At 38.6% G+C, this 19,516-nt stretch overlaps 1 protein-coding gene across 1 annotated transcript in view; it reads left to right on the plus strand.

Annotated features, from left to right (window-relative positions):
- Positions 1-965: 965 nt before the first annotated feature.
- Positions 966-19,516, plus strand: part of GTF2F2 (general transcription factor IIF subunit 2) — an 85,669-nt gene continuing 67,118 nt past the window's right edge. The window contains exons 1-5 of the mRNA XM_029960943.1: positions 966-1,108; positions 6,553-6,626; positions 7,123-7,141; positions 7,940-8,084; positions 16,192-16,230. Of these exons, the coding sequence (XP_029816803.1) occupies positions 1,043-1,108; positions 6,553-6,626; positions 7,123-7,141; positions 7,940-8,084; positions 16,192-16,230 (343 nt within the window). The 5' untranslated portion in view covers positions 966-1,042. The remainder of the gene's footprint in view (positions 1,109-6,552; positions 6,627-7,122; positions 7,142-7,939; positions 8,085-16,191; positions 16,231-19,516) is intronic.

Here is a 19,516-nt window from a genome sequence, read left to right on the forward strand (position 1 = left end):
AAGCTAAGCTTAATTCTTTACTTTTTATCCAAGGAAAGCGATTCACCAACTGTGTTTTCCTCACTTTTGTGACCTTTGGGCACACTATGATGCTCTGACCCTTTTCCTGGGAGCTGGTCCTCTACTGGCCATTTCCCTTTCATGCAGAAGAGTACTGTCATGGCGATGCCTCCTCTCTCCAGGCTGCTCCTCCAGTTCCCCTAGATCATTTCGCATGCTGCTGTCGTTCTTCAGTGTGCTTGGATAACTTATCCTGTACAGGGAGAGAATAACTTCCCACTCTACCCTGCACTGGTGCAGCCTCATCTATAATCTGGGTGGAGTTTTGGGCACCACAAGATAATGGTATAAAGCTACTCAGGAGTGTCCAAAGGAGGGCTACTGAGGGGGTGGAGGGCCTAGAGGGGAAGCTGTATAAGGAGCAGCTGAGGTCACTTGGTGTTTTCAGCCTGGAGAAGAGGAGATTGAGGGGAGACCTCATTGCAGTCCACAACTTCCTCATGAAGGGAAGAGGAGGATCAGACACTGATCTCTTCTCTGTGGTGAGCTCTAATAGGACTGGACGGAATGGCCTGAAGCTGAGTTAGTGGAGATTTAGGTTGGATACTGGGACAAGGGTTTTCAGCCAGAAGGTGGCTGAGCGCTGGAACAGGCTCCCCAGGGAAGTGGTCACAGCACCAAGCCTCACAGAGTTCAAGAAGTGTTTGGACAACACTCTCAGGCACATGGTGGGATTCTTGGGGGTGTCCTGTGCAGGGCCAGGAGCTGGACTCGATGATCCTTGTGGGTCCCTCCCAGCTCAGAATATTCTGTGGTTGCGCGATTCTGCAACTTTCTGCGGCCGCCACCGGAACCGGCCCCTCCTCGAGGCCCCGCCAGGGCGGGGACTCGAACCCGCGGCCCTGACGGACACAGTGAGGGCCCGCCCCTCCGCGCAGTGCGAGAGGAGTTTGTCCGCCGCGGGCCGCCGTCTGCCGGGTGTGCTCTGCTGCCGCCCCTCTCGCTGCCGGATCGGCCCGCGCTGTGCCCGCCCGGCCCCGCCATGAGCGACAGGGCCGAGCTAGACCTCACCGGCGCCAAGCAGAACACGGGCATGTGGCTGGTGAAGGTGAGGAGCCGCCGGCGCGCCGCGGGCCCGGCCCAGCGCGGCCTGTGACGGCCGGGCCCCTCCGCTCGTCCCCGCCCCGCTGTGCCCGGGGTGCTGCCGGCGGGTCCCCGCAGCCTGAGGCCGGGCTGCCCGCGTCAGGCTTGCCCTGTGCCCCGGGGCAGCCGCCCCCCCCGGTGCCTCTTCTCGAGGACAGCGCGGGACTGGGCCCGGATACCTGCTGAGTGAAGGAAGCACCGCAGGGAAAGCTGGGTACCGGGGGCCGTCATAGAATCGTGGAATGTGAAAGGGTCGGGATGGGCTTTAACGGTTATCTGGCCCAACCCCTCCCCAACCCAACCTCCCCCCACCCGCCATGGGCAGGAACATCTGTCTCTAGACCAGGTTGCTGAGGGCCACATCGAGCCTGGCCTTGAACAGTTCCAGGGGTGGGACAGCCACAAACCTTCTTGGGCAACCTGTGCCAGTGTGTCACCACCGTCACAGTAAAAAATCTCGTCCTTGTCCTTGGCTGGTGCTTTGTTACAAGTAACAAACATGGCAGCGTAACTTTATTTCCCCAAAACTCTGAGGCTTGAGGAGAGTTTGAGTGCGCCCAAAAAAAACCCACAAAAACCCCCCAAAAAACCAAAAACCAGTAAGGAAAGTGAATGTCAGTATCTTGTCACTACAGCTCCCTTTGGTGCTGGAGAAGTACAGCTGTAGTGAAGGGGCTATGAAAAGATACTGAGATCATCAAATCAGACCTGTCTGATGCAGGGCCACACTTATGTCTGGCGCTTCCTCTCCTTCCTCCTTTAGGAACAGGCTCAGACCATCCACTTCAAAGAACCTGTGGGGACAGGGTGGTACCCAAATACTGGTCCTGGGTGGTGAGGGACGCGTGACATCATCATACTTCAGCTACCAAAACATCTTATTATGGCCCTTATAAATGATGGGGAATTTCAGACTTGATTTGCTGTGCAGAATTTTTGGTGGGCAGATCGCTGCCTCTGTCTCCCTCTTTTGTAATGACACTGGAGTCTCTGGTGTGTCTTGTACTGCCACCCGAGTGTCATGAAACCACAATAAATGCTGCATAATGCTATAATTGTAATAGCTACCCAAGGCAGTATCAAGGAAAGCTGACAGGAGAAAGCTGCAGAAGTATATCATGATACACCAAGTGACAGGATGATAAAATGGCAGATAGAGTTGAAAAATCTAATCTGACGTGCAGAGAGAAGCATTATCCTACTTATACATACACAGCAGTTTGGTCTCTGCTGGTTGTTGTCATTCAAGAAGAAATTTAGGTTTTCAGTATATGTGGGTAACTCTAGGAATGTCATGTCAGATGAGCAGAGTCAACATTGGACGTGATTACAAAGGATACAGAAAACAAAAGAGAAAATATTATTGCACCATCATGTTGCCTCTATTTGGAATGCTCTATGTATTTGTGGTCTCCTCCTCCCCACTGTGGAAAGTGTACAGTGACCTAGAAACAGTACGGAGGAGAGTACCAGGGATTGTCTTGGGAACAAGGAATGATGGCTGTGGAGGGAGCTCCTAAATATGTTATTACCTTTCAGGTTGGCAAGAGGACTAGTTTGGAGATCTTATAGAGATCTGAAGTAATAAGTAATGTCATGTGTGGACAAGGAAGAAGTGAATAGGCAAAAATGAATAGGAAAGAGTCATTTTGAACACAAGAATTAGAGGTGTGTCATTAATTCGACTGATGCGGCTTGGAGCAAACAAAGCAGGTACCATTTTGCACAATATCTAGTTAAATTTTGGAACTTGTTGCAATAAGAAGTTGTGAATTTCAAAATTGCAGAAGCTCAAACGCCATTAATCAAGTTCAGGCAAGAAAATTGAATTGAGGGATTAAAAATAAATATGCTGCAATAACCCAAGTCTGCTAAAACATCCTAGAAATTAGAAGAGCATGCTGGGGAAATATCTTTTCTTCGTATTTTCTCCTGTTTTTCCTGAAGTATCCACTGTTGGCTGCATTTGGAGACAGGACACTAAACTTACTTGTCCTCTAGTCTGATACAGTTTGGTGTTTCTTAAAGCAAGCCAGGAATTTTCAGGCACGTGCCTGCTTACAGTTGGTACCACTCTGTGAGTAGAGAGCGCTGCCTGGTTTAAAGAGAAAATGGGACTAAAACGAACGCTTAAAGATTACTCTTCCAAGTAAGTGTTAATGTAATCCTTTGTGTATGTGTTCTGAGCTTATCATTTGTCTGTCTTCTTGTATAATAGTGATAATAAAAAAATATTAAAATGTGGCTAACACTGATGGACCATAACAAGGGACATGCACGATTTTATCCTTTGATTTCCTTCAGACTTGAACTTTGAAACAATCATCCTTGTTAGTAGGACTTCTAAAACACTCAGAGGCACAGTACAGGTACTGTCTTCACTAGCTGGGATAATGAGGCTGAATTTATTCTTCCTTTGAGGGAGGGAGCAATCAGTTCTGATGGAATAAAAAACCTGACTTATTTGATTTCCTTTTAGCATGCATTCTGCTAGCATGGGAATTATTCCAGGGAGACTACTTAACAGGCAATAAAAACGCATTGATGAGTGTTTTAGAAACATGAGCAGTAAAAGGAGGTACCGTAGAGTGAGTTGCTTTAGTACAAGTCCAGAAAGCAGCTGTATTTTTTTCTGCTAATATAGAGAAATACTATAAGAACTTTTAGTTATGTACTTGTGGTAAAGTGAAGCCCATTTAGTGTTAGCCGGTAGAATTGTCAATTTTTTATTCCCTGTGTGTTGGTCAGGTTTTTTTTATTTAATGTGCTGCACTTATCTATAGTTAGAAAGATGATATCTTTATGTAATTATTTTTGTATGTTCAAAGGAAAATTAAAACATAGAACCTGACAGCAGCCTTACTCAGTTTCTGATGTACACACTGCATATGGATTGCTATATAGAGAAAGAGCTAATTTAGTTTCTTACAGAAAAGTGGAAGTAGTTTGTTATAGGTAGGGGCTACTTTTGTGTTTTCTCTTGAAGGTGGATAGGAAGCTGTGAATAAGCTGAAAGATGTGTGAAGCAGCAGCCCTCATGTCATACACTGTCTGCAGGGTGCATTGTGTACTGGAGCCTGAGCGTGTTTGTGCAATGTGAGTAGCAAGAGGAAAGCAGCAGTGTGAAGAGGTCTTGAAGTGATGCTCCTTAGTACGTCAGATTTGTTCTAGTGATTAAAGTGTATATTTTTTTTTGAGAGAAGAGTATTCTTACCAACAAACCTCAGAATAAAGGCCTCTTGTCTTGAAAACGTTCAGTAGCCTTAATCCTGTTGTGGGATCTTTGAAAATTCTGCTCTGTAAAAGCAGGTTGCTCTTGTTTTCCATATGCTCTTTCAGGTATTAAGAGTTTGAAAACTGACTCTTCTCCATAAGTTAAACTTTTATTATGCTGAAGTTAGGAAAAAGGGGCAAAATAAGATGTCTACAGCGTGTAAGACTTTATTTAATCTTTCCTGTAATTGTTTATGACATTAGTGTGGTATTCCAGAGTTTATTATGTGGTTTTGTGAGTACTGTCTGGTTTTATCTGAAGTATCTGTGGATAGCTGGAAGTAATCCTTTGATCACAGTCCTTCATAACCCTTTGTCTTTCTCTGCATAGCCCTTGATTGCAGGTAGGCCAGCAGAAAGATGATTAAATGCACTCTTTGAGGCTCTTTCCCTTGCAACTGAAAAAAGCATGATTGATCTGCCACCTCTTAAATAAATTTCCTGTCTGAATATATTACATAGCAAGTCAGTGATTTTAAGAGCATGACTGTCCTTTACTCCTTGTGCACTCACACTGAATGTGCGTCTGCCTTACTACCTGGCAGTATAACTTAAATACAGGTTAGGTGCAAGTACATAATAATATTTCTATTGAGTCAACTGGAGCACATGTCATAGCATTTATCTTGGCCTTAGAAAGAGAATTATATGTGATCTGGTATGGAATCTGCTGTAGGAAATTACTACTTTGAAAACTGTGGAAAAATATATATTAATAGATGGTGCCAGTTCATGGCTCTCTATTGTGCTTTTGTGGTCTTTTCTGACCCACTGTCTGAACTTTATGGGAACCTGGACTGACATTCAGTTAGTCTGAACAGTTGGAGGACATCTGGATTTTCTAGGTATTCCACAGTACTTTATAGGAGTGCTGTGAGTCTAAAGGAAAGTGCTAAACACCAGTTCCAGGATATCTTCTGGAGTTTTTGAAGAATAGGTAAATGCAAAGTTAGTGTTAAATTAATTTGAGCTTTAGGAAGTTAGCAGGTTTCTTTTTGTCAACAAGTTCTTGGACCATCATCTTTGCCTTCTCAGCTCTGTAGTGAAACTTGGTTTTGTTTTATTCTATGCAAAGTCAGACTTCAAAGTGCTTCTTTACTGCTTGAAACAGAAAATACCACAGGCATAGCTTAGTGTGTTTCTCGTTGGCTGTGCCTCACACCATTTTTCTACGTAAGCACAGATGTTTTCAGTAGCTATGGACTGTGTGAGCCACAATAAGCTTTGCTGTACAGTAAAGAACATTGCTGCAAAGTTCTGAAGAGCACACTACTTCCCAGAGGCCTTTATTGTCCATTATGAGCCCAGGTCAATCGATGCTGCAGATACCAAAATCTTTGTAACTGAAGGAATTTGTGTGTAGGTGAGTTAACATCACTGGAACAGCTTTTAATTCTTGGATGTGTCACGTTAAGCCTCCTTATTCCTGTCCTTGTACTGACCTCTAATTTGTGCATGTTTGGGAAAATGGGTTGAGAAGCTCATTTGGTTGTTCCACCCGCTAAATACAAAATCAGCACAGCTAAAACATGGAAGTCCCCCACATCTCCCAGGCAGATTGGTCTGTTTTCTGTATAATGACCAACTGCACAAAGACTTTTCCCCATACAGTGGAGGTGTGGGAATGAGTGATGGGAGGCAGATTTGCCTCAGGTAGTTCTGCTGTTGGTGAAATGGACATCTCGTAGAGTGGGGCTGTGATCTGCTGCTCAGCATTTCTGAGGTTTCCAAACTCTAAGCCTTCCCTTCAGAGACACCTTTTGGTCTTTGACTTGTAGTTCTCTATATTCTCATCACTGTGATTGTTTGGTTCATGGTTTTTTTTTTTCCTGGAGAGAGGCTAGTGAAACACTGGCAGAGGTTGCCCAGAGAAGTTGTGGAAACATTCAAGGTCAGGTTGGATGAGGCTTTAAGCAACCTGATCTGGTTGCAGATGTCCCTGCTCATTGCAGGAAGATTGGGCTTAGATGACTGTTAAGACCCCTTCCAACCCAAACCATTCTATGACTCTATATTCATTTACCTCATACTGTGTTCTGAAGTGGTCAGGGTAAAAGCATTTGAAGAATATACACATACGCAATTAATACAGAATTTTAAAATCTACTTTTTGTGAAATCTGTCTTCTTTGATTAGGTCCCCAAATACCTGTCACAACAGTGGAATAAAGCTTCAGGAAGAGGTGAAGTGGGAAAACTAAGGATTGTCAAGTAAGCCTTTAGTATACCTTTACTGGTTTCATTTATTAGAAGAAGTTACCTGCAGTAAAATAGTTGCAGCTATTGTAATACATAATCCAGTTTCTTGCCAACAATGTACATATTTCTCTGATACCTGAATGGTACTTGCTCGTATATGATTAGGAATATAAATTGTACAAAATTATGCTAGGGAGTCACTGTATCCCATTACATGATGTTTGGTTTCTTAAACCTAAGAAATGTAACTGGAGAATTTTCTTTAACTTACATGTGTTTTGCTGCTTCTGTTCTCATGTGCTGACTTTTCACGTGTATTCTTGGGCACCAGAATAAAAAAAATGTTGAGCAGCTCAGGAGTGAAGATGAGTAACAAAGCTAGAATTTGAATTTTCTTTTTTATCAGGAAAGCTAAACTTGAGGAATTAGGTTATGGAAACGTTGTTAAATATTTTAAATATTTATATACTTATTAAATATTTAAATATTTAAATATTTTCTTTTGCAGAAATCAAGGAAGAACGGAAGTGAGTATTTACTAATTAAAAAGACTATGAATGTTTATATTTTGAATTCTAAAAATTGTTTAGAGCATGTTGGTTTCTAATGTCACATACTTTTTGTTACACCTGTACCATAGAATCATGAGGAGAGAACTCTGCTAGTAGTTCTGCCTGTAGACTTACTGTGGGACTTCCATCTGGTCTGTCTGTTCCCTCAGTTTGTTTACCCATCTGTAAGCAGCAATCATAGTGACAACATTCTTTCTAAACGTTTTGAGATGTGTTAGTGCTAAAGGCTGTTGGATGCACAGGAGAAGCACACAGTGCTGGTCTGAAAAATCCCTCTTCAAGTTTCTTTCTGTGGCCTGTGATTCTGGTTGCCCAGTCCCCCACTCCTTAGCAAAGGAGCCATGTTTAAATCTCTTCCAGGCTGTATGAAATTCAGGAGTCCCAGGCTAATAACACTTGTGATACTTTAGCACTTTTTCTGGAACTCAGCTGGCTGTGTGAAACATTTTTAAGCACTCATACTGTGCAATGGCTGAAAACTTATTATGCCTTACATTTTAATCAAATTGTTCTCTGACTTAAGGAGGAGGTAATTTACAATTTTTTAAAAGTTGAGTAAATTTTATTAAGTACATGAAAGCTTTAAATTCTGTATTTCAACAAGAGATTAATCTAGGACTCTTATCCCACTTGTTATGTTTTTGAAATGGAAATATGCTATACTACTTGTATTTTCTCTCTTTTTGTTTCCCTGTAACTAGTAAAACAGTGTAATTGAGTCTGTTTAGTAACGCTGGCAATTGTGACTGTTAGGTGTCATTTACTTTGAATGAAGAGCTTGCAAGCATCAATGATATTGGAGGAAAACCTGCTTCAGTCAGTGCACCAAGGGAACATCCATTTCTTTTGCAAAGTGTGGGAGGACAGACCTTAACTGTGTTCACAGAAACTCCAGTAGGTAAGTTAGAATTAAAGTTATTTGTTATGATTCCATTATTTATGATTTCAATAAACTTAATGCTGTAAAAGAAGAAGACTTGGAAGTAAGGTTTTGGCTGTGTTTTGTTGCTGTCTGCATACAGAGCACTGTTGTAATTTTTTTGTGTCTGCTGTCTCTTTTATTCATGTGATTGAACAACTGATTTATGTTCTTCACAAAGGGTTATCATGTACAGTTCAGCTGTGGGTCTGCTGAAGAGAACAGAGAGTGTGGAGTGCAATACAGAGTGCGGTACATTGTGTACATTCCCATTTAGGGTTTTCACTGCGAAAAATGTTTGTGTGTTCTTATGTGTTTCTGAGATGAACTAGTATTTCTTTTTCTCCTTGAGTTGGTCTCCGCTATGAATAGGGTTTTATAAGAATGTTGATTTTTTCCTCTATCCAGTTGAACAGATGCCTTTGAACAATAAACACATCTGTTCAGCACATTTTCTGGAAGTATATACATGGTTTAAGTGTATTGAAGCTTAATAAGGTCATAATAACCAAGCAGCAGTGAGGTTATAGTTTTTCTTACTGGATTTCAGATGCCTGCCTTAATTTCAGATCAGTAGCTGTATGAGTGATTAGGATATTCAAGATTGTATGCCCTAAACTGCATGTCAGACTTAAGAGACGTGGTAGTGTTATACTGTACAGTAAGTTCAGCAGACTGCCTTGTATATAAGTCCCTTATGCTGTAAGGTTTTCTACTGGAATTACATGAGCAAGTTCTGGATGTTAGAGTGAGAAGGCAGGTGTCTGCAGAGCATATCTCATTGTCTGCAGAAGGTATCCCAGTTTCAGGAATGTAGGTTTCAGTGTTTCCAGAAGACAAATATACTAGTATTGTTTGTTACCTCTGTCTTCTGCAGGGCAGCAAACTACAGTGTGACCAGCTTCTGATTTTTTTGATATTCATAGGCTGGCAAATAACTGCTGTGATGTCAGTGTGATAAATAAATGAAGGAAGGAGAATTGTAACTCATAGGACAGACTTAAAATACTTAGTAGGTTTGACCACCTCCTTTTTAAAATCTATTTTAAAGCTTTAATGACTGAACAGTGAGATATTAAGGTACAAGTAGCTTGGCTATCTCAGTTGTGTTTAGGTATAAAAGCACTTATGCTACAACACAGGGGCTTTTCATTTGTTATCCCTTTCTCTGAAATTAATGTGATAGTGTTATTGGTTTTTCACTTTAAAAAATTTGTATTTTTCTGTGTATGACTTGCAACTTTTTAAAAATGCTGGAATTTGTAATTCATAGATTACAAATGTGGAAAGAGATAGGAAGCAAGTTTTCAAGAATTTTCCAAGCATTTTAGTAGTACCTCATCCTTTTTCCTTTCTCTGTGCCCCAACCTTAGAATGCTTGACAAAAGAAAGAGATTTTGGGTTTGAAGATGTGTTTAGAATATACACTCAGTGACTTTTGCATGTTTGCTGCAAATCCCAAACACTTTTGATACAAAATATTGCTTCAGAAACCTCTAACAGTAACTTAAACTACAGTGAGTGCTGATGCTTACCTGGATTGTGGAGTATTTGTCATCAGTTGGAATGAAAGTCATTATGTGGTAGTTAGAAGATGCCCATTTATCTCTGTTCTATCATCTGTTAATACCAGTGTCTCAAAACTTTTAGATACTCAGAACCTGTCCAGTTGTTTTATTTAATTAGTTAAAAATTTTGCATTTCTTAGCAACCAGAAAATGTTATTCAAGGGCTATGGATCTACTGAGTAGAAGTTATTATTTTAATTGGGAGCAAAGGGTAGTTAGTGACATGAGAAATGTTTGGAATGAAGCACTGAATAAGCGTAGACCCTGTCAAAATTGTTTTTGCTTGAGATTAGCAAGCCTAACATACAGTCAGTGAGTTTTCATGGAACTGGTTTGGGTGCAAAATGGCTAAAATCTCTTGCTGTTGTGTTTAAGTTGGTGTTGAGAGTGCAATCAAACATAAACTTTATTGAGCTTTTCTTGCCTGACTTCTTTTGCTTGTAAAAATGAATGTGACACAAATATTCCAAATTCCATGCAGATTCCTTACTGGCACTGTGTTTCCGCAGCCATACTTGTGTTTTTAAATGTGTATCTCCAGTATGTTTTGAGCTCCATGACTAATTTCAACAAATTTCATAGTGAATTATGGCTAGTGTGGAAATAGGTGTCTGAAACTGTATGGATATCCCAGCTGAAAGAAAGGCTGCTACCCTGTTTTCCATGCAACATGGAAAAACCCACAATGTTTATATCAACCATGGAAAAACACTCAAAAAAACCTTACACATCTTTGCACATCAGTCAATCCACAGTAAGAGACAGTCATAGGAAGCTGAAGTTCATTAATTTGTAGGTTCACAGACCTAGTACTTGTCTTCATATTATAGTTAGCACATTTTTTCTGAAAAGCATTGGTGGTCCCATTCCTCTTCCTTTTGTGAAGTGTACCATGTAACAGAACCAATATGCTGTTTGAACCATGGGCCAGAGATTAAGCTGGTATGGAACTGCAGATGTCATGCATCTGGAAGGATACATCTTGGGAATTAGGCAAATGAAATATGAATAAAAAAGTGCTTCATGCACTATTGCTCTCAGTCCTTCTTGAGGACTGAATTTACCTAAAATGGAGCAAATGGCATAAAGCAGTTTGTTTTATTTTGTAAAGGGTGTGGTTTATTTGTTTGTGCATTTGTGTTTTATTCCCCTCCACTCGTTTTTTTGAGCACATTGAATGCCTTAAGATCTATTCTGTGTACAGTCCTTTAATCCTGTGATCCTTATGTTGTAGTGTCTTTCTTATGGTCTTTCTGAAGTATGTTATAATTTTGGAAGACGCTGCAGGGAGTTCACATATTCTGGATAATTCAGCACTTCACATCGACTCATCAGGTCATTTAGAGCAAGCAAAAAAGATCAAATTTGACAAGTAATTTAATATTTTCTGTATGATGTAATTTCTAGACTTCTGAATGGATATTCTATGGGGTTTGCTTTGCTTTGTCTTAACTGAGCTTGCTTCTAATACCTGTTTTACTGGAAGAAATCCTTTAGTTCTTTCACTGTAAACCTCTGCATCTCTAGGTGTCCTGTATTAGTTAATGGACAGCAGCAGGCTTTTCTGAAGTGCAATTTGTTATGTCCAACACCTAATGAATTGGTTTTTTGGTCTTCTGCAGTGTATGTACTAGATCTGAGTTAATATAAAGCTGGATAAAACGGCTCCCATCCCAGATACTATTAAAAATCTGGTCTATTTGCACATGCTGCACGTTCTGTTTGGACTAACTCTGGGGGTTTCTCCCGTTTCTTTTCTTTTCCTGTTTTTGTATTTTGAAATAGCTCCAGTGAGTAATACAGAGTAGTACAATGTAATCTGAAAGTAGTAGTTCCTGCTTCCTTTGCAAGGCTGTTTGCACATGTGAGACACTGCATTGTCTTCATTGCTGGGTAGATCGCTAAGGCCTGCGGGATGGTGTTCCTGAGCATCAGTGTAGCAAAGCTGGTGGGAAGTGTGGCTTCCTTCATGTCTGCAGAGGGATCCGAAGCACAGTTGTCTCTTGCTGTCTAGGTCTTGCTGTTGAGGCTGGTTTCAGTATTATTTCTGCATTAAATATGAACTACATTCTGTTCCATAAACATGACCATATGTACATCAACAGTTGCTATGCAACAATGCTATTTGTGCTTCCAGTCATTTTATTTTTTCTTTGTCATCAGCTATCATAGCTGTAATTTTTAGGGTGGGTGGAAAGGAGAGCATCTTGCTTATATTTTAATGTATTGAATAAAAGGAATCTATCTTATGTATAGCTACAAACTATCTAGGGGCAATTCATGGGCCTGGTATATAGAGTATATTTGGTTAAAATTGTTTTCTGAGCTTCCTACTGGCAGACACCCTGGCATAAGATAGTGCTGTAATTTAACAGTTTCTTTCTTGGTTGAAGGAAGAGGAAGACTCTTTTGTTAAACATTTAACAGCAAACATTTCTGATTGTGATTTTAAATTAGTTCCCTTCCTGCTTTAATTGCCTGATGCTTAATTTTTCTGTCAGCGTGTAGTTTAGGTTTGCAGGATCTAAATATAAATGAAAAATGCGGCTTTGTTAGAGATAATGATAAATGTTTCTTACTGAGCTGTTTTTTGGAAAAATGCGCTACTAATGTGACTTGGGAAAACACAGACCTTGGCAAGCAATTGCATCCCAAACTGTAAAGGACTGATGGGTGGAGAAGAAGATTTTACAATGTAGACACAAATAAAGTATAAGATATTTCTGTAAAGTTGGGTGAGATGATTCATTTTATTGAAATTTTGAATATATCTTCACAACTCCCCCTTCATAAGTGGGATTGCCTTAATGTCTGTTTTTGTGTCTTTAAAGTCTTTCGTGCTCTTTCAATCTTGCCGAAAGTAAAACATGTTCAGAGAATTCCATTGACAGAATACCTGCCAGAGCTTTGCTTCTGAGCAGCATTCGTGCATGGATTGTCTCACTGTTTCATGCTTCACAGAACATTTCTGTCTTTTAGCATTGTGTTTTTCTCCTGTTTTCTGAGTCTTCTCTTTCAGAAACTCAATTCATGACATTCAATTCTTTCTTTTGTATTCTTGTTCAGTAAAACACATAACTCCGCTATATACCTTAGAACAGCTTCTTTATTCCCACATTCCTTGAAAATTCTCCCACTGTTTTGAATTGTTGGGTTTTTTCCCTTTATGCAGCTTCTCATTTACAAAAGGACCTTTTCTGAGTTTGTACATGAATCACACCTGCCGTATAATGTACAATGCACAATTGTGTTCAGTGAAAATGAATATTCGGAGGTTTTTATTCTGTATTTTGTATATATGTATTTTTACATATCAGATATATCCAACCATTAAAGTAATGTGAGGGGAAGAAACACTAATGAAAATCTTTCATTCAAGCAGCTACTTCTTTAATTACACTTAATTATTTTCGGTAAAATACATAGTGCTCAGGATCTTGATGCCTTGTAATACTACTTCCACTCTTGTTAGATAAATGTTTGAATTCTGAAGTTCCTCATCAAACTGTTACTTGGGAAATAAACACCCTCGCTGTTTCGCCATCTTAGCACAGCCTGCTGAGGGGTTTTGATGTTTTACCTGTCTACTATAACGGTACTTCCCAATTGTCTCTGTTCAGGCTGTCACTTAACCACATATTCCAGCCTGCAAAACACTTTGGGATCTTACTTAATGCTTCTTTGTTCCGTTGTGTACTTTAGTCTTTTGTGGACTGTTAGCAGAAACAGAAAACCTATCAGCAGCCTCACGATCAAAAGAAATAGAAATAACAGCAGCCTTTCAGATCTCTGGCATTTATGCAAATTTCCAAATATTTTTGAGGATCATAAAGATGAAACCTGTGATCAGAAGAGCAGAATGTGTGACTCAAGCTAGTCTAATTACAGACATCATTTTGATGGCTCAAAATTTTGTGTGTATTATTGTGTCAAAAAGTCCATTTAGAAAACAATTGCAACTGCTTACATCATACCCCTTCTCCATGGCAAAAAAAATGGAAATTATATTTATTTAATTACTTTATATGCATGTTGGATGATTAAAAAATTACTGTAAAGGAGGCTCAGCTGGCTGGCAGGGATAAGCTAATCTTATTTTCATTTCTGTTATTAAAACTACAGACTGTTAATTCCTACACAAATTTAAACAATTGAGGATATGACACACAGATTATATGGTATGTTAGAACGAGCTCACTGTGATGAGAATAGTCTTTCTGCCTGCTTTATTGACTTAAAATATCTTTGTTTTTTTCAGTTTCACGGATGTACATGTAAAAAACAATATCCCAACACCCTGTCACCACAACAACAGCAAAAAAACCCCCAGCAAGGACAAAAAAACCCAACTAACCTACCCCAACCTATTGACCTTTATCTGTGACAAGTACACTCCCCCTGTAGACATAATATACATGTATTGTTATTTGAATCAGAGATGCTATTAGCAATGTTTAAGTGTGATTCTTTGGCTATAGTTTTGGCTAGGTGACTGGTCTTCCCTTGAAACAGAGTTAAAAATGAAACAGCTTTTAACCCAGCTGCATCTCACATCTCAGTCCAGACAGGTGTTCATATCTTGGTATGTTCTTATGTTCTTCATTAACCTCTTTGCATCTCGTGTACTGAATGTTTCCTTAATTAAGTTACAACTGAGTTAGGGTATTGGTTGGGTAATAACATTATGATGTAATTGTGCTAAATACACACCAAAAATAGTGTCAACAAGAAAATGCAGGGTTTTCTGCAAACAGGCTATCCTGCATGTATATCTGAAAGTTATCAGGAATCTTTATTCACTTTATGAAGGCTCATAGCTCGGAGGAGACTATATAGTGATGGTTTCTGATTGAAAAAGCAGATGCCTTCAGTTGCTGAGACCAACGACAGCCACCTGGTATAAAGAAAGAAAGATTGGTGGGAGACTGGTTTTTAGATTTGCATTAATCTTCAGGCTGTCAGCAATCTCAGTGAGAAAAGAGGGACATCAGCCTTGAAAGCCAGCAAGAATCAGTGGCAAGAAAAAGATTTTTTTAAAATATTTCTTGTTTTCAATTCTATTAATACTCAACCTGTAAGTGGCAGAAATGATCAACCTAACAACTAAAAAATTAGTCTTTGAGTTAGAGCAGTAATTCAGTTTTGTCTGTAAGTAAATAGCTGTGACTTGTTTGAGTTGAAAGCCAAAGACAAGTATATTTTACCGGTTTTAACTGTATTTTGGGTAGGTGAAAATGTTCTTTATATCCTCTGCCTTAGAAGATGTGTAAAAAGGAGAAATGTAGGAGGAACAGTCAAATATAAGCTTGACAAATTTATGTAGGGGTTTAATTTCATAGGACTGTGTAAGTGTTAGAACTCAGTTCACCAAAATACATCTACTGTCTGCCATTTCTTGAAACTTGGGATTGGAATTTCTTGCAGAAAACTGTTTCTGAATCTGACCCTGCCATTCACTTGAGTGATAATATTTCGGCAAGTCACTCTGCAGCACTGTGCCTGTTTCTCCTTCTTTCATACTTAAGATTCTCTGCTCTGTGGAAGAGGTGATGTTTCAGATTATGTGTATTTGGTGTACTTGACAAGTACAAATACGTGACAAACAGATAAAATGGGCTATAATATGGTACCATTTGAGGACAAATGTTATAGGTTTGAAAAGAGAATCCCCCTTCATTTTTTGCCGTGGCGCCGCCGTTGCTCCTGTGGCTGTGAGCAGTTGTTGAGCTGCCGGGAACAGCCCGCAGACAGCCCGTGAATCTCACAGGGAGCCACAGAGGCCACCACCTGGGAAAGCAGGACTTGTTTTGAAAGTTTTGGTTGCACCACTGTTGCTTATTTGGATTTGTTATATATATGTTAATAAAGAGCTGTTATTTTCCTTTTCCACACCTTTCACCTGAAGCCTCTTAATTTCAAAGTTAGAATAACTTGGAGGAGTTTGGTTTCTTGTTTCTTCCTAACCCGCCCTCCTTAGCAAACATTTGTGTCTTTTTAAACTAAGACAACAAACAACCGGGAAGGAGAAAGGTTGAAGAAATAAATTTTTGTGTGGTTTGTAAAAAGAGTAGAGAAGAGGTTGATCAAGTTCAAAAATCTACCTAGTGCCTATTAAGAGCATTCTTTTGCAAAACCTTGATTATTTTTTTAATATACAAAAATTGTATTTGTTTTATCTAGGCTGACCAGTGAGATAGATTAATAATGTGCTTTGCTTAAGCATAATCTTACTACTGATTTTGCATAAATATGCAGCTTCATTCTTGCAGACCTCAGTCAGAGGTGTAATAGAGTTCTTTCATTTCTCTCATTTTGAATTTGGGCACTAAAGGAATTCTTTTGTTGCTACTAGTGGCAAATTATTCTTCAGAAAGTAAATTTGTAAATATTAATCAAGTCCAGTGATTGCGATTTTGTCGTAATTTATCATTCTTTGCTTTCCAACCCACTTTTCAGATGTAATTTTGAATAAACAACACAGAAAGATTGATTCCTTTTTTTGTTTATTTTTTTTCCAGAAAGCCAATCAGAAGAAAAATCAGAAAGTGGCAGTGCTGGTGAGTATGGACACTTTCTTTGAAGCACTTAAAAAATTACTTATCACTGCAGCTTTTCAGTTTTACTTTAAAAAAAAGATGGTAGATTAAAAAAAAAAAGTCTTTTTTGTAATATCTGGTGGATACCATAAAATTGAAAAATAACTTGATAAACTGGTTATCTGCTGTGACCTAAAGCTTAAATTATTAACATTTTTTATTTAAATGAAGGGGAATAAAATGAGAAGGGAGAGGTTTAGAAATGTTCTTTGGATTGTTTTATTTATTTCTGAACTCTTTTACTTAGGTTCATTGTATGTATTTTTTACTTTGAATTCTTTCTTTTTGATTGGAAAGTTTGTAGCAAACTTCCAGATGTTTTGTTATTCTATTTCAATTGCATAAACTAAGCAGTCATAAAAGCAGTCCATAAAGACTAAGTTTTATCTCTGATGCACACATATTAAATAGTATTGGGAGTGGGATGGCACTCGAAAGTGCTAATTGCACAGATAGGAGATGGGTGGGAAGAATCTCACACCCCTACCTTTCTTAAAAGCAATTCCTAAACGTAAGACTAGTGCTAGTGGGTGTTCAAAATGTCTTCTTGAAAGTACTGTTTTGGACACTTTAACATGGAGATATATGCTTTTTCCAATATTTGACTTCTTTTGAATGGTATTTCAGGATCAGATGTTATCACAAGTGTATACTTTGTGTCTGGCTAGAAGTAGGGTTTGAGTTTTGTTTTCTGTTGTAGGGAATTCTTTGTAAAATTGAGATGCCTTTTATTACACTGGCTCAAGCATGTCAAAAGACTAGTGCTAGAAATGTTAAAGGCTTTAGACTTGTACTGAATCCAAGGTGGTTTTTATAGCTTGCCATTTTTCTCAATTACTTGGTAAAACCTGTTCAGTCTGATTCTGTGTTAATTGTCGTGTGGTTTTAAGGTTATGAAGGGCTACTTTCTAAAAATTAGTACTTTATACCACTTGGAAACAGACTCACTGCTATGTAATGACTCAGGTAAAATGGATGTTGAAAGTTTAACTGCTAAAATGAATCAGAATTTTGATACTTACATTTGGTTGTTTTGTAGTTTTAGGAATGCACCCTTGGTTTTGTTTGGGTTTTGTGGTTTATTTATTCTGTTCGGGTTTGGTTTTGAATTATTGAATTGTCTGCTCTTTACTCGTGGTGCCTCTTCCTTGTTCTGTGAATATTATGTAAGGTGGCCACATGTTTAGTTGTTTGTTTTTTTGCTTCAGCCAGAAGAATGAATTACTGTGTGCTGTGGGCTGTTTAAATATGCTGACAAGATGAGTGCTAAACCCGTTTGATGGAATCAAGCTGGCTGTGGATTCAGTTTCTTAGTGATGGTAGTGGGTTACCCTGGGGCATGTAAAAGATTCTTATCCGTCAGTTGTGATTATTTGCTTATTCACTTTTTTCCTCAAAACTGTTGTGGAACTCAGATGACCTTTACCAAACTAGCTCTCAAGTAATTCAGATAATTGAGTACTCCGTTTTTCTGGTAATCCACTTTATCCTGGCCTACAACAAGTACTTCTGAGGTGAAGATGATGTCTTTCATGTATTTATGTAGCATTTTATTATATACTATATATATAATTTATTGGTATTTATGTTATATATTGCATGCATATAAATATTAACATAAACATTAAATTTATATATGGTATATAATAAATAATTACATAAATAAATAAAAGACAACAATAAATTATATGATAAATTAATATCATATGATACATATATTTAATATTTTAGAAACAAAACTTTGGGTATTACTGTAATACAACTGTGTGAGGTTTATTTGTAGCTAGAAAGTGAAGGCGGTAAATGAGATAAATAACATTCAGAAATTGTTTGATTTATATCCTTAAAAAAATTTCATCACATTTTTACATTGTTAAACTTATGTCATAAATCATTAGTATTATGTATGATATTTTAAATCACATTTATTAATGGGATGGTTGTAAACCACTTATAAAAGGCAAGATGGTACCAGTGTTACTGCTCAACTTCATAAACATTTGGAGACAGGCAATGCAAAGCCCACCTAGTCCAACCCCCTGCAGTGAGCAGGGTCATCTTCGACTGGATCAGGTTGCTCAGATCCCTGTCCAGCCTGACCTTAAATGTTTCCAGTGATGAGGCATATTACCACCTCTCTGGGCAATCTGTTCCGGCTTCTTCCAGCCTTTAATGATTCACAGTTCAGAGAGAAACAGAGCTGGGGGTGACAGTGTATTATTTAACAGGATCTCATGGATTTTCCCTCTGTGAAGTGTTCCTCTTGATTGAGCCCATGTAAATTTTAGTATCCATAGTATCTCAAATGATGCTATGGTTACAGTCAAAATATGCAAGAATCAAGATGTATGTGTAACAAGTTTACTTAAACTATTTTTGAACTCCTTTTGCATATTATCATTTTAGATCACTTTTCCACACAGAAATCCTATTTGTTTAGTGCTTGTGATAAACAGTGCTTGGTGATTCAAGCAGTGTTGTTCAGTGCCTGCAGGCTGGTTTATGTTAAATGTGAAAGGAATATAGCAAGCTACACACACAGCTAAAGGAAAAGAGAATTGAGAACTGGCTTTGCTTGATCACGTATGATGATAAGCAAGTGATTTTAAATCCAAATATATGTATGTAGCTCTTGTTTGTTTATGGCGTTGCTTGCACCTACCTGTAAGTGCTGTCAGTGGTGACAGAAGCTGTGAAAACCAAGCATTTGTGCCAATATAAAGTGTGACCTGCTCCTTCCCCCCAATAAAAATACCCAAAAGCTGCTGCTCTGAGCCTGTACGGTCTGTTAGGAATGATACAGTAAAGGCATGCATTCTCATGTAACAGCAAATGTAAAGAAGTGCTGTCCTTGTGGAAGTGTGTTAAGTGGAAGTTGCATGTGAAGGAACTGAGTATATAGTGTTGCCTAAGCTTTGAGCATGTAGACAGACAGTATAGTATCAACTTATTTATTGATTTATTTATAATAACCTATTTATTTATAATGACTTATTTTTATTCACAATTTTACTAATTGTGAATGTACTTGTTTGACTGCAGACAAAAATACACAACATTTGAATTGTCTGTAGATCACACTTACTTAATTTTTTGATGTTGTAATAAAAAAAAGGATTCACGTGTTTATACATGTGTTGGAATATTTGAAATTCAGTGTAAGCACTATGATAGAACACTAAACTTCATGTGATAAAATCAGCAATTTTTTGTTAAAGGCACAGAGTTCTTATGTTATAACGTGGGG

The sequence above is a fragment of the Manacus vitellinus genome, unplaced genomic scaffold (genome assembly GCF_001715985.3).
Source record: "Manacus vitellinus isolate BGI_N305 unplaced genomic scaffold, ASM171598v3 scaffold_2_pilon, whole genome shotgun sequence".
In the NCBI taxonomy this organism is placed as follows: Eukaryota; Metazoa; Chordata; class Aves; order Passeriformes; family Pipridae; genus Manacus; species Manacus vitellinus.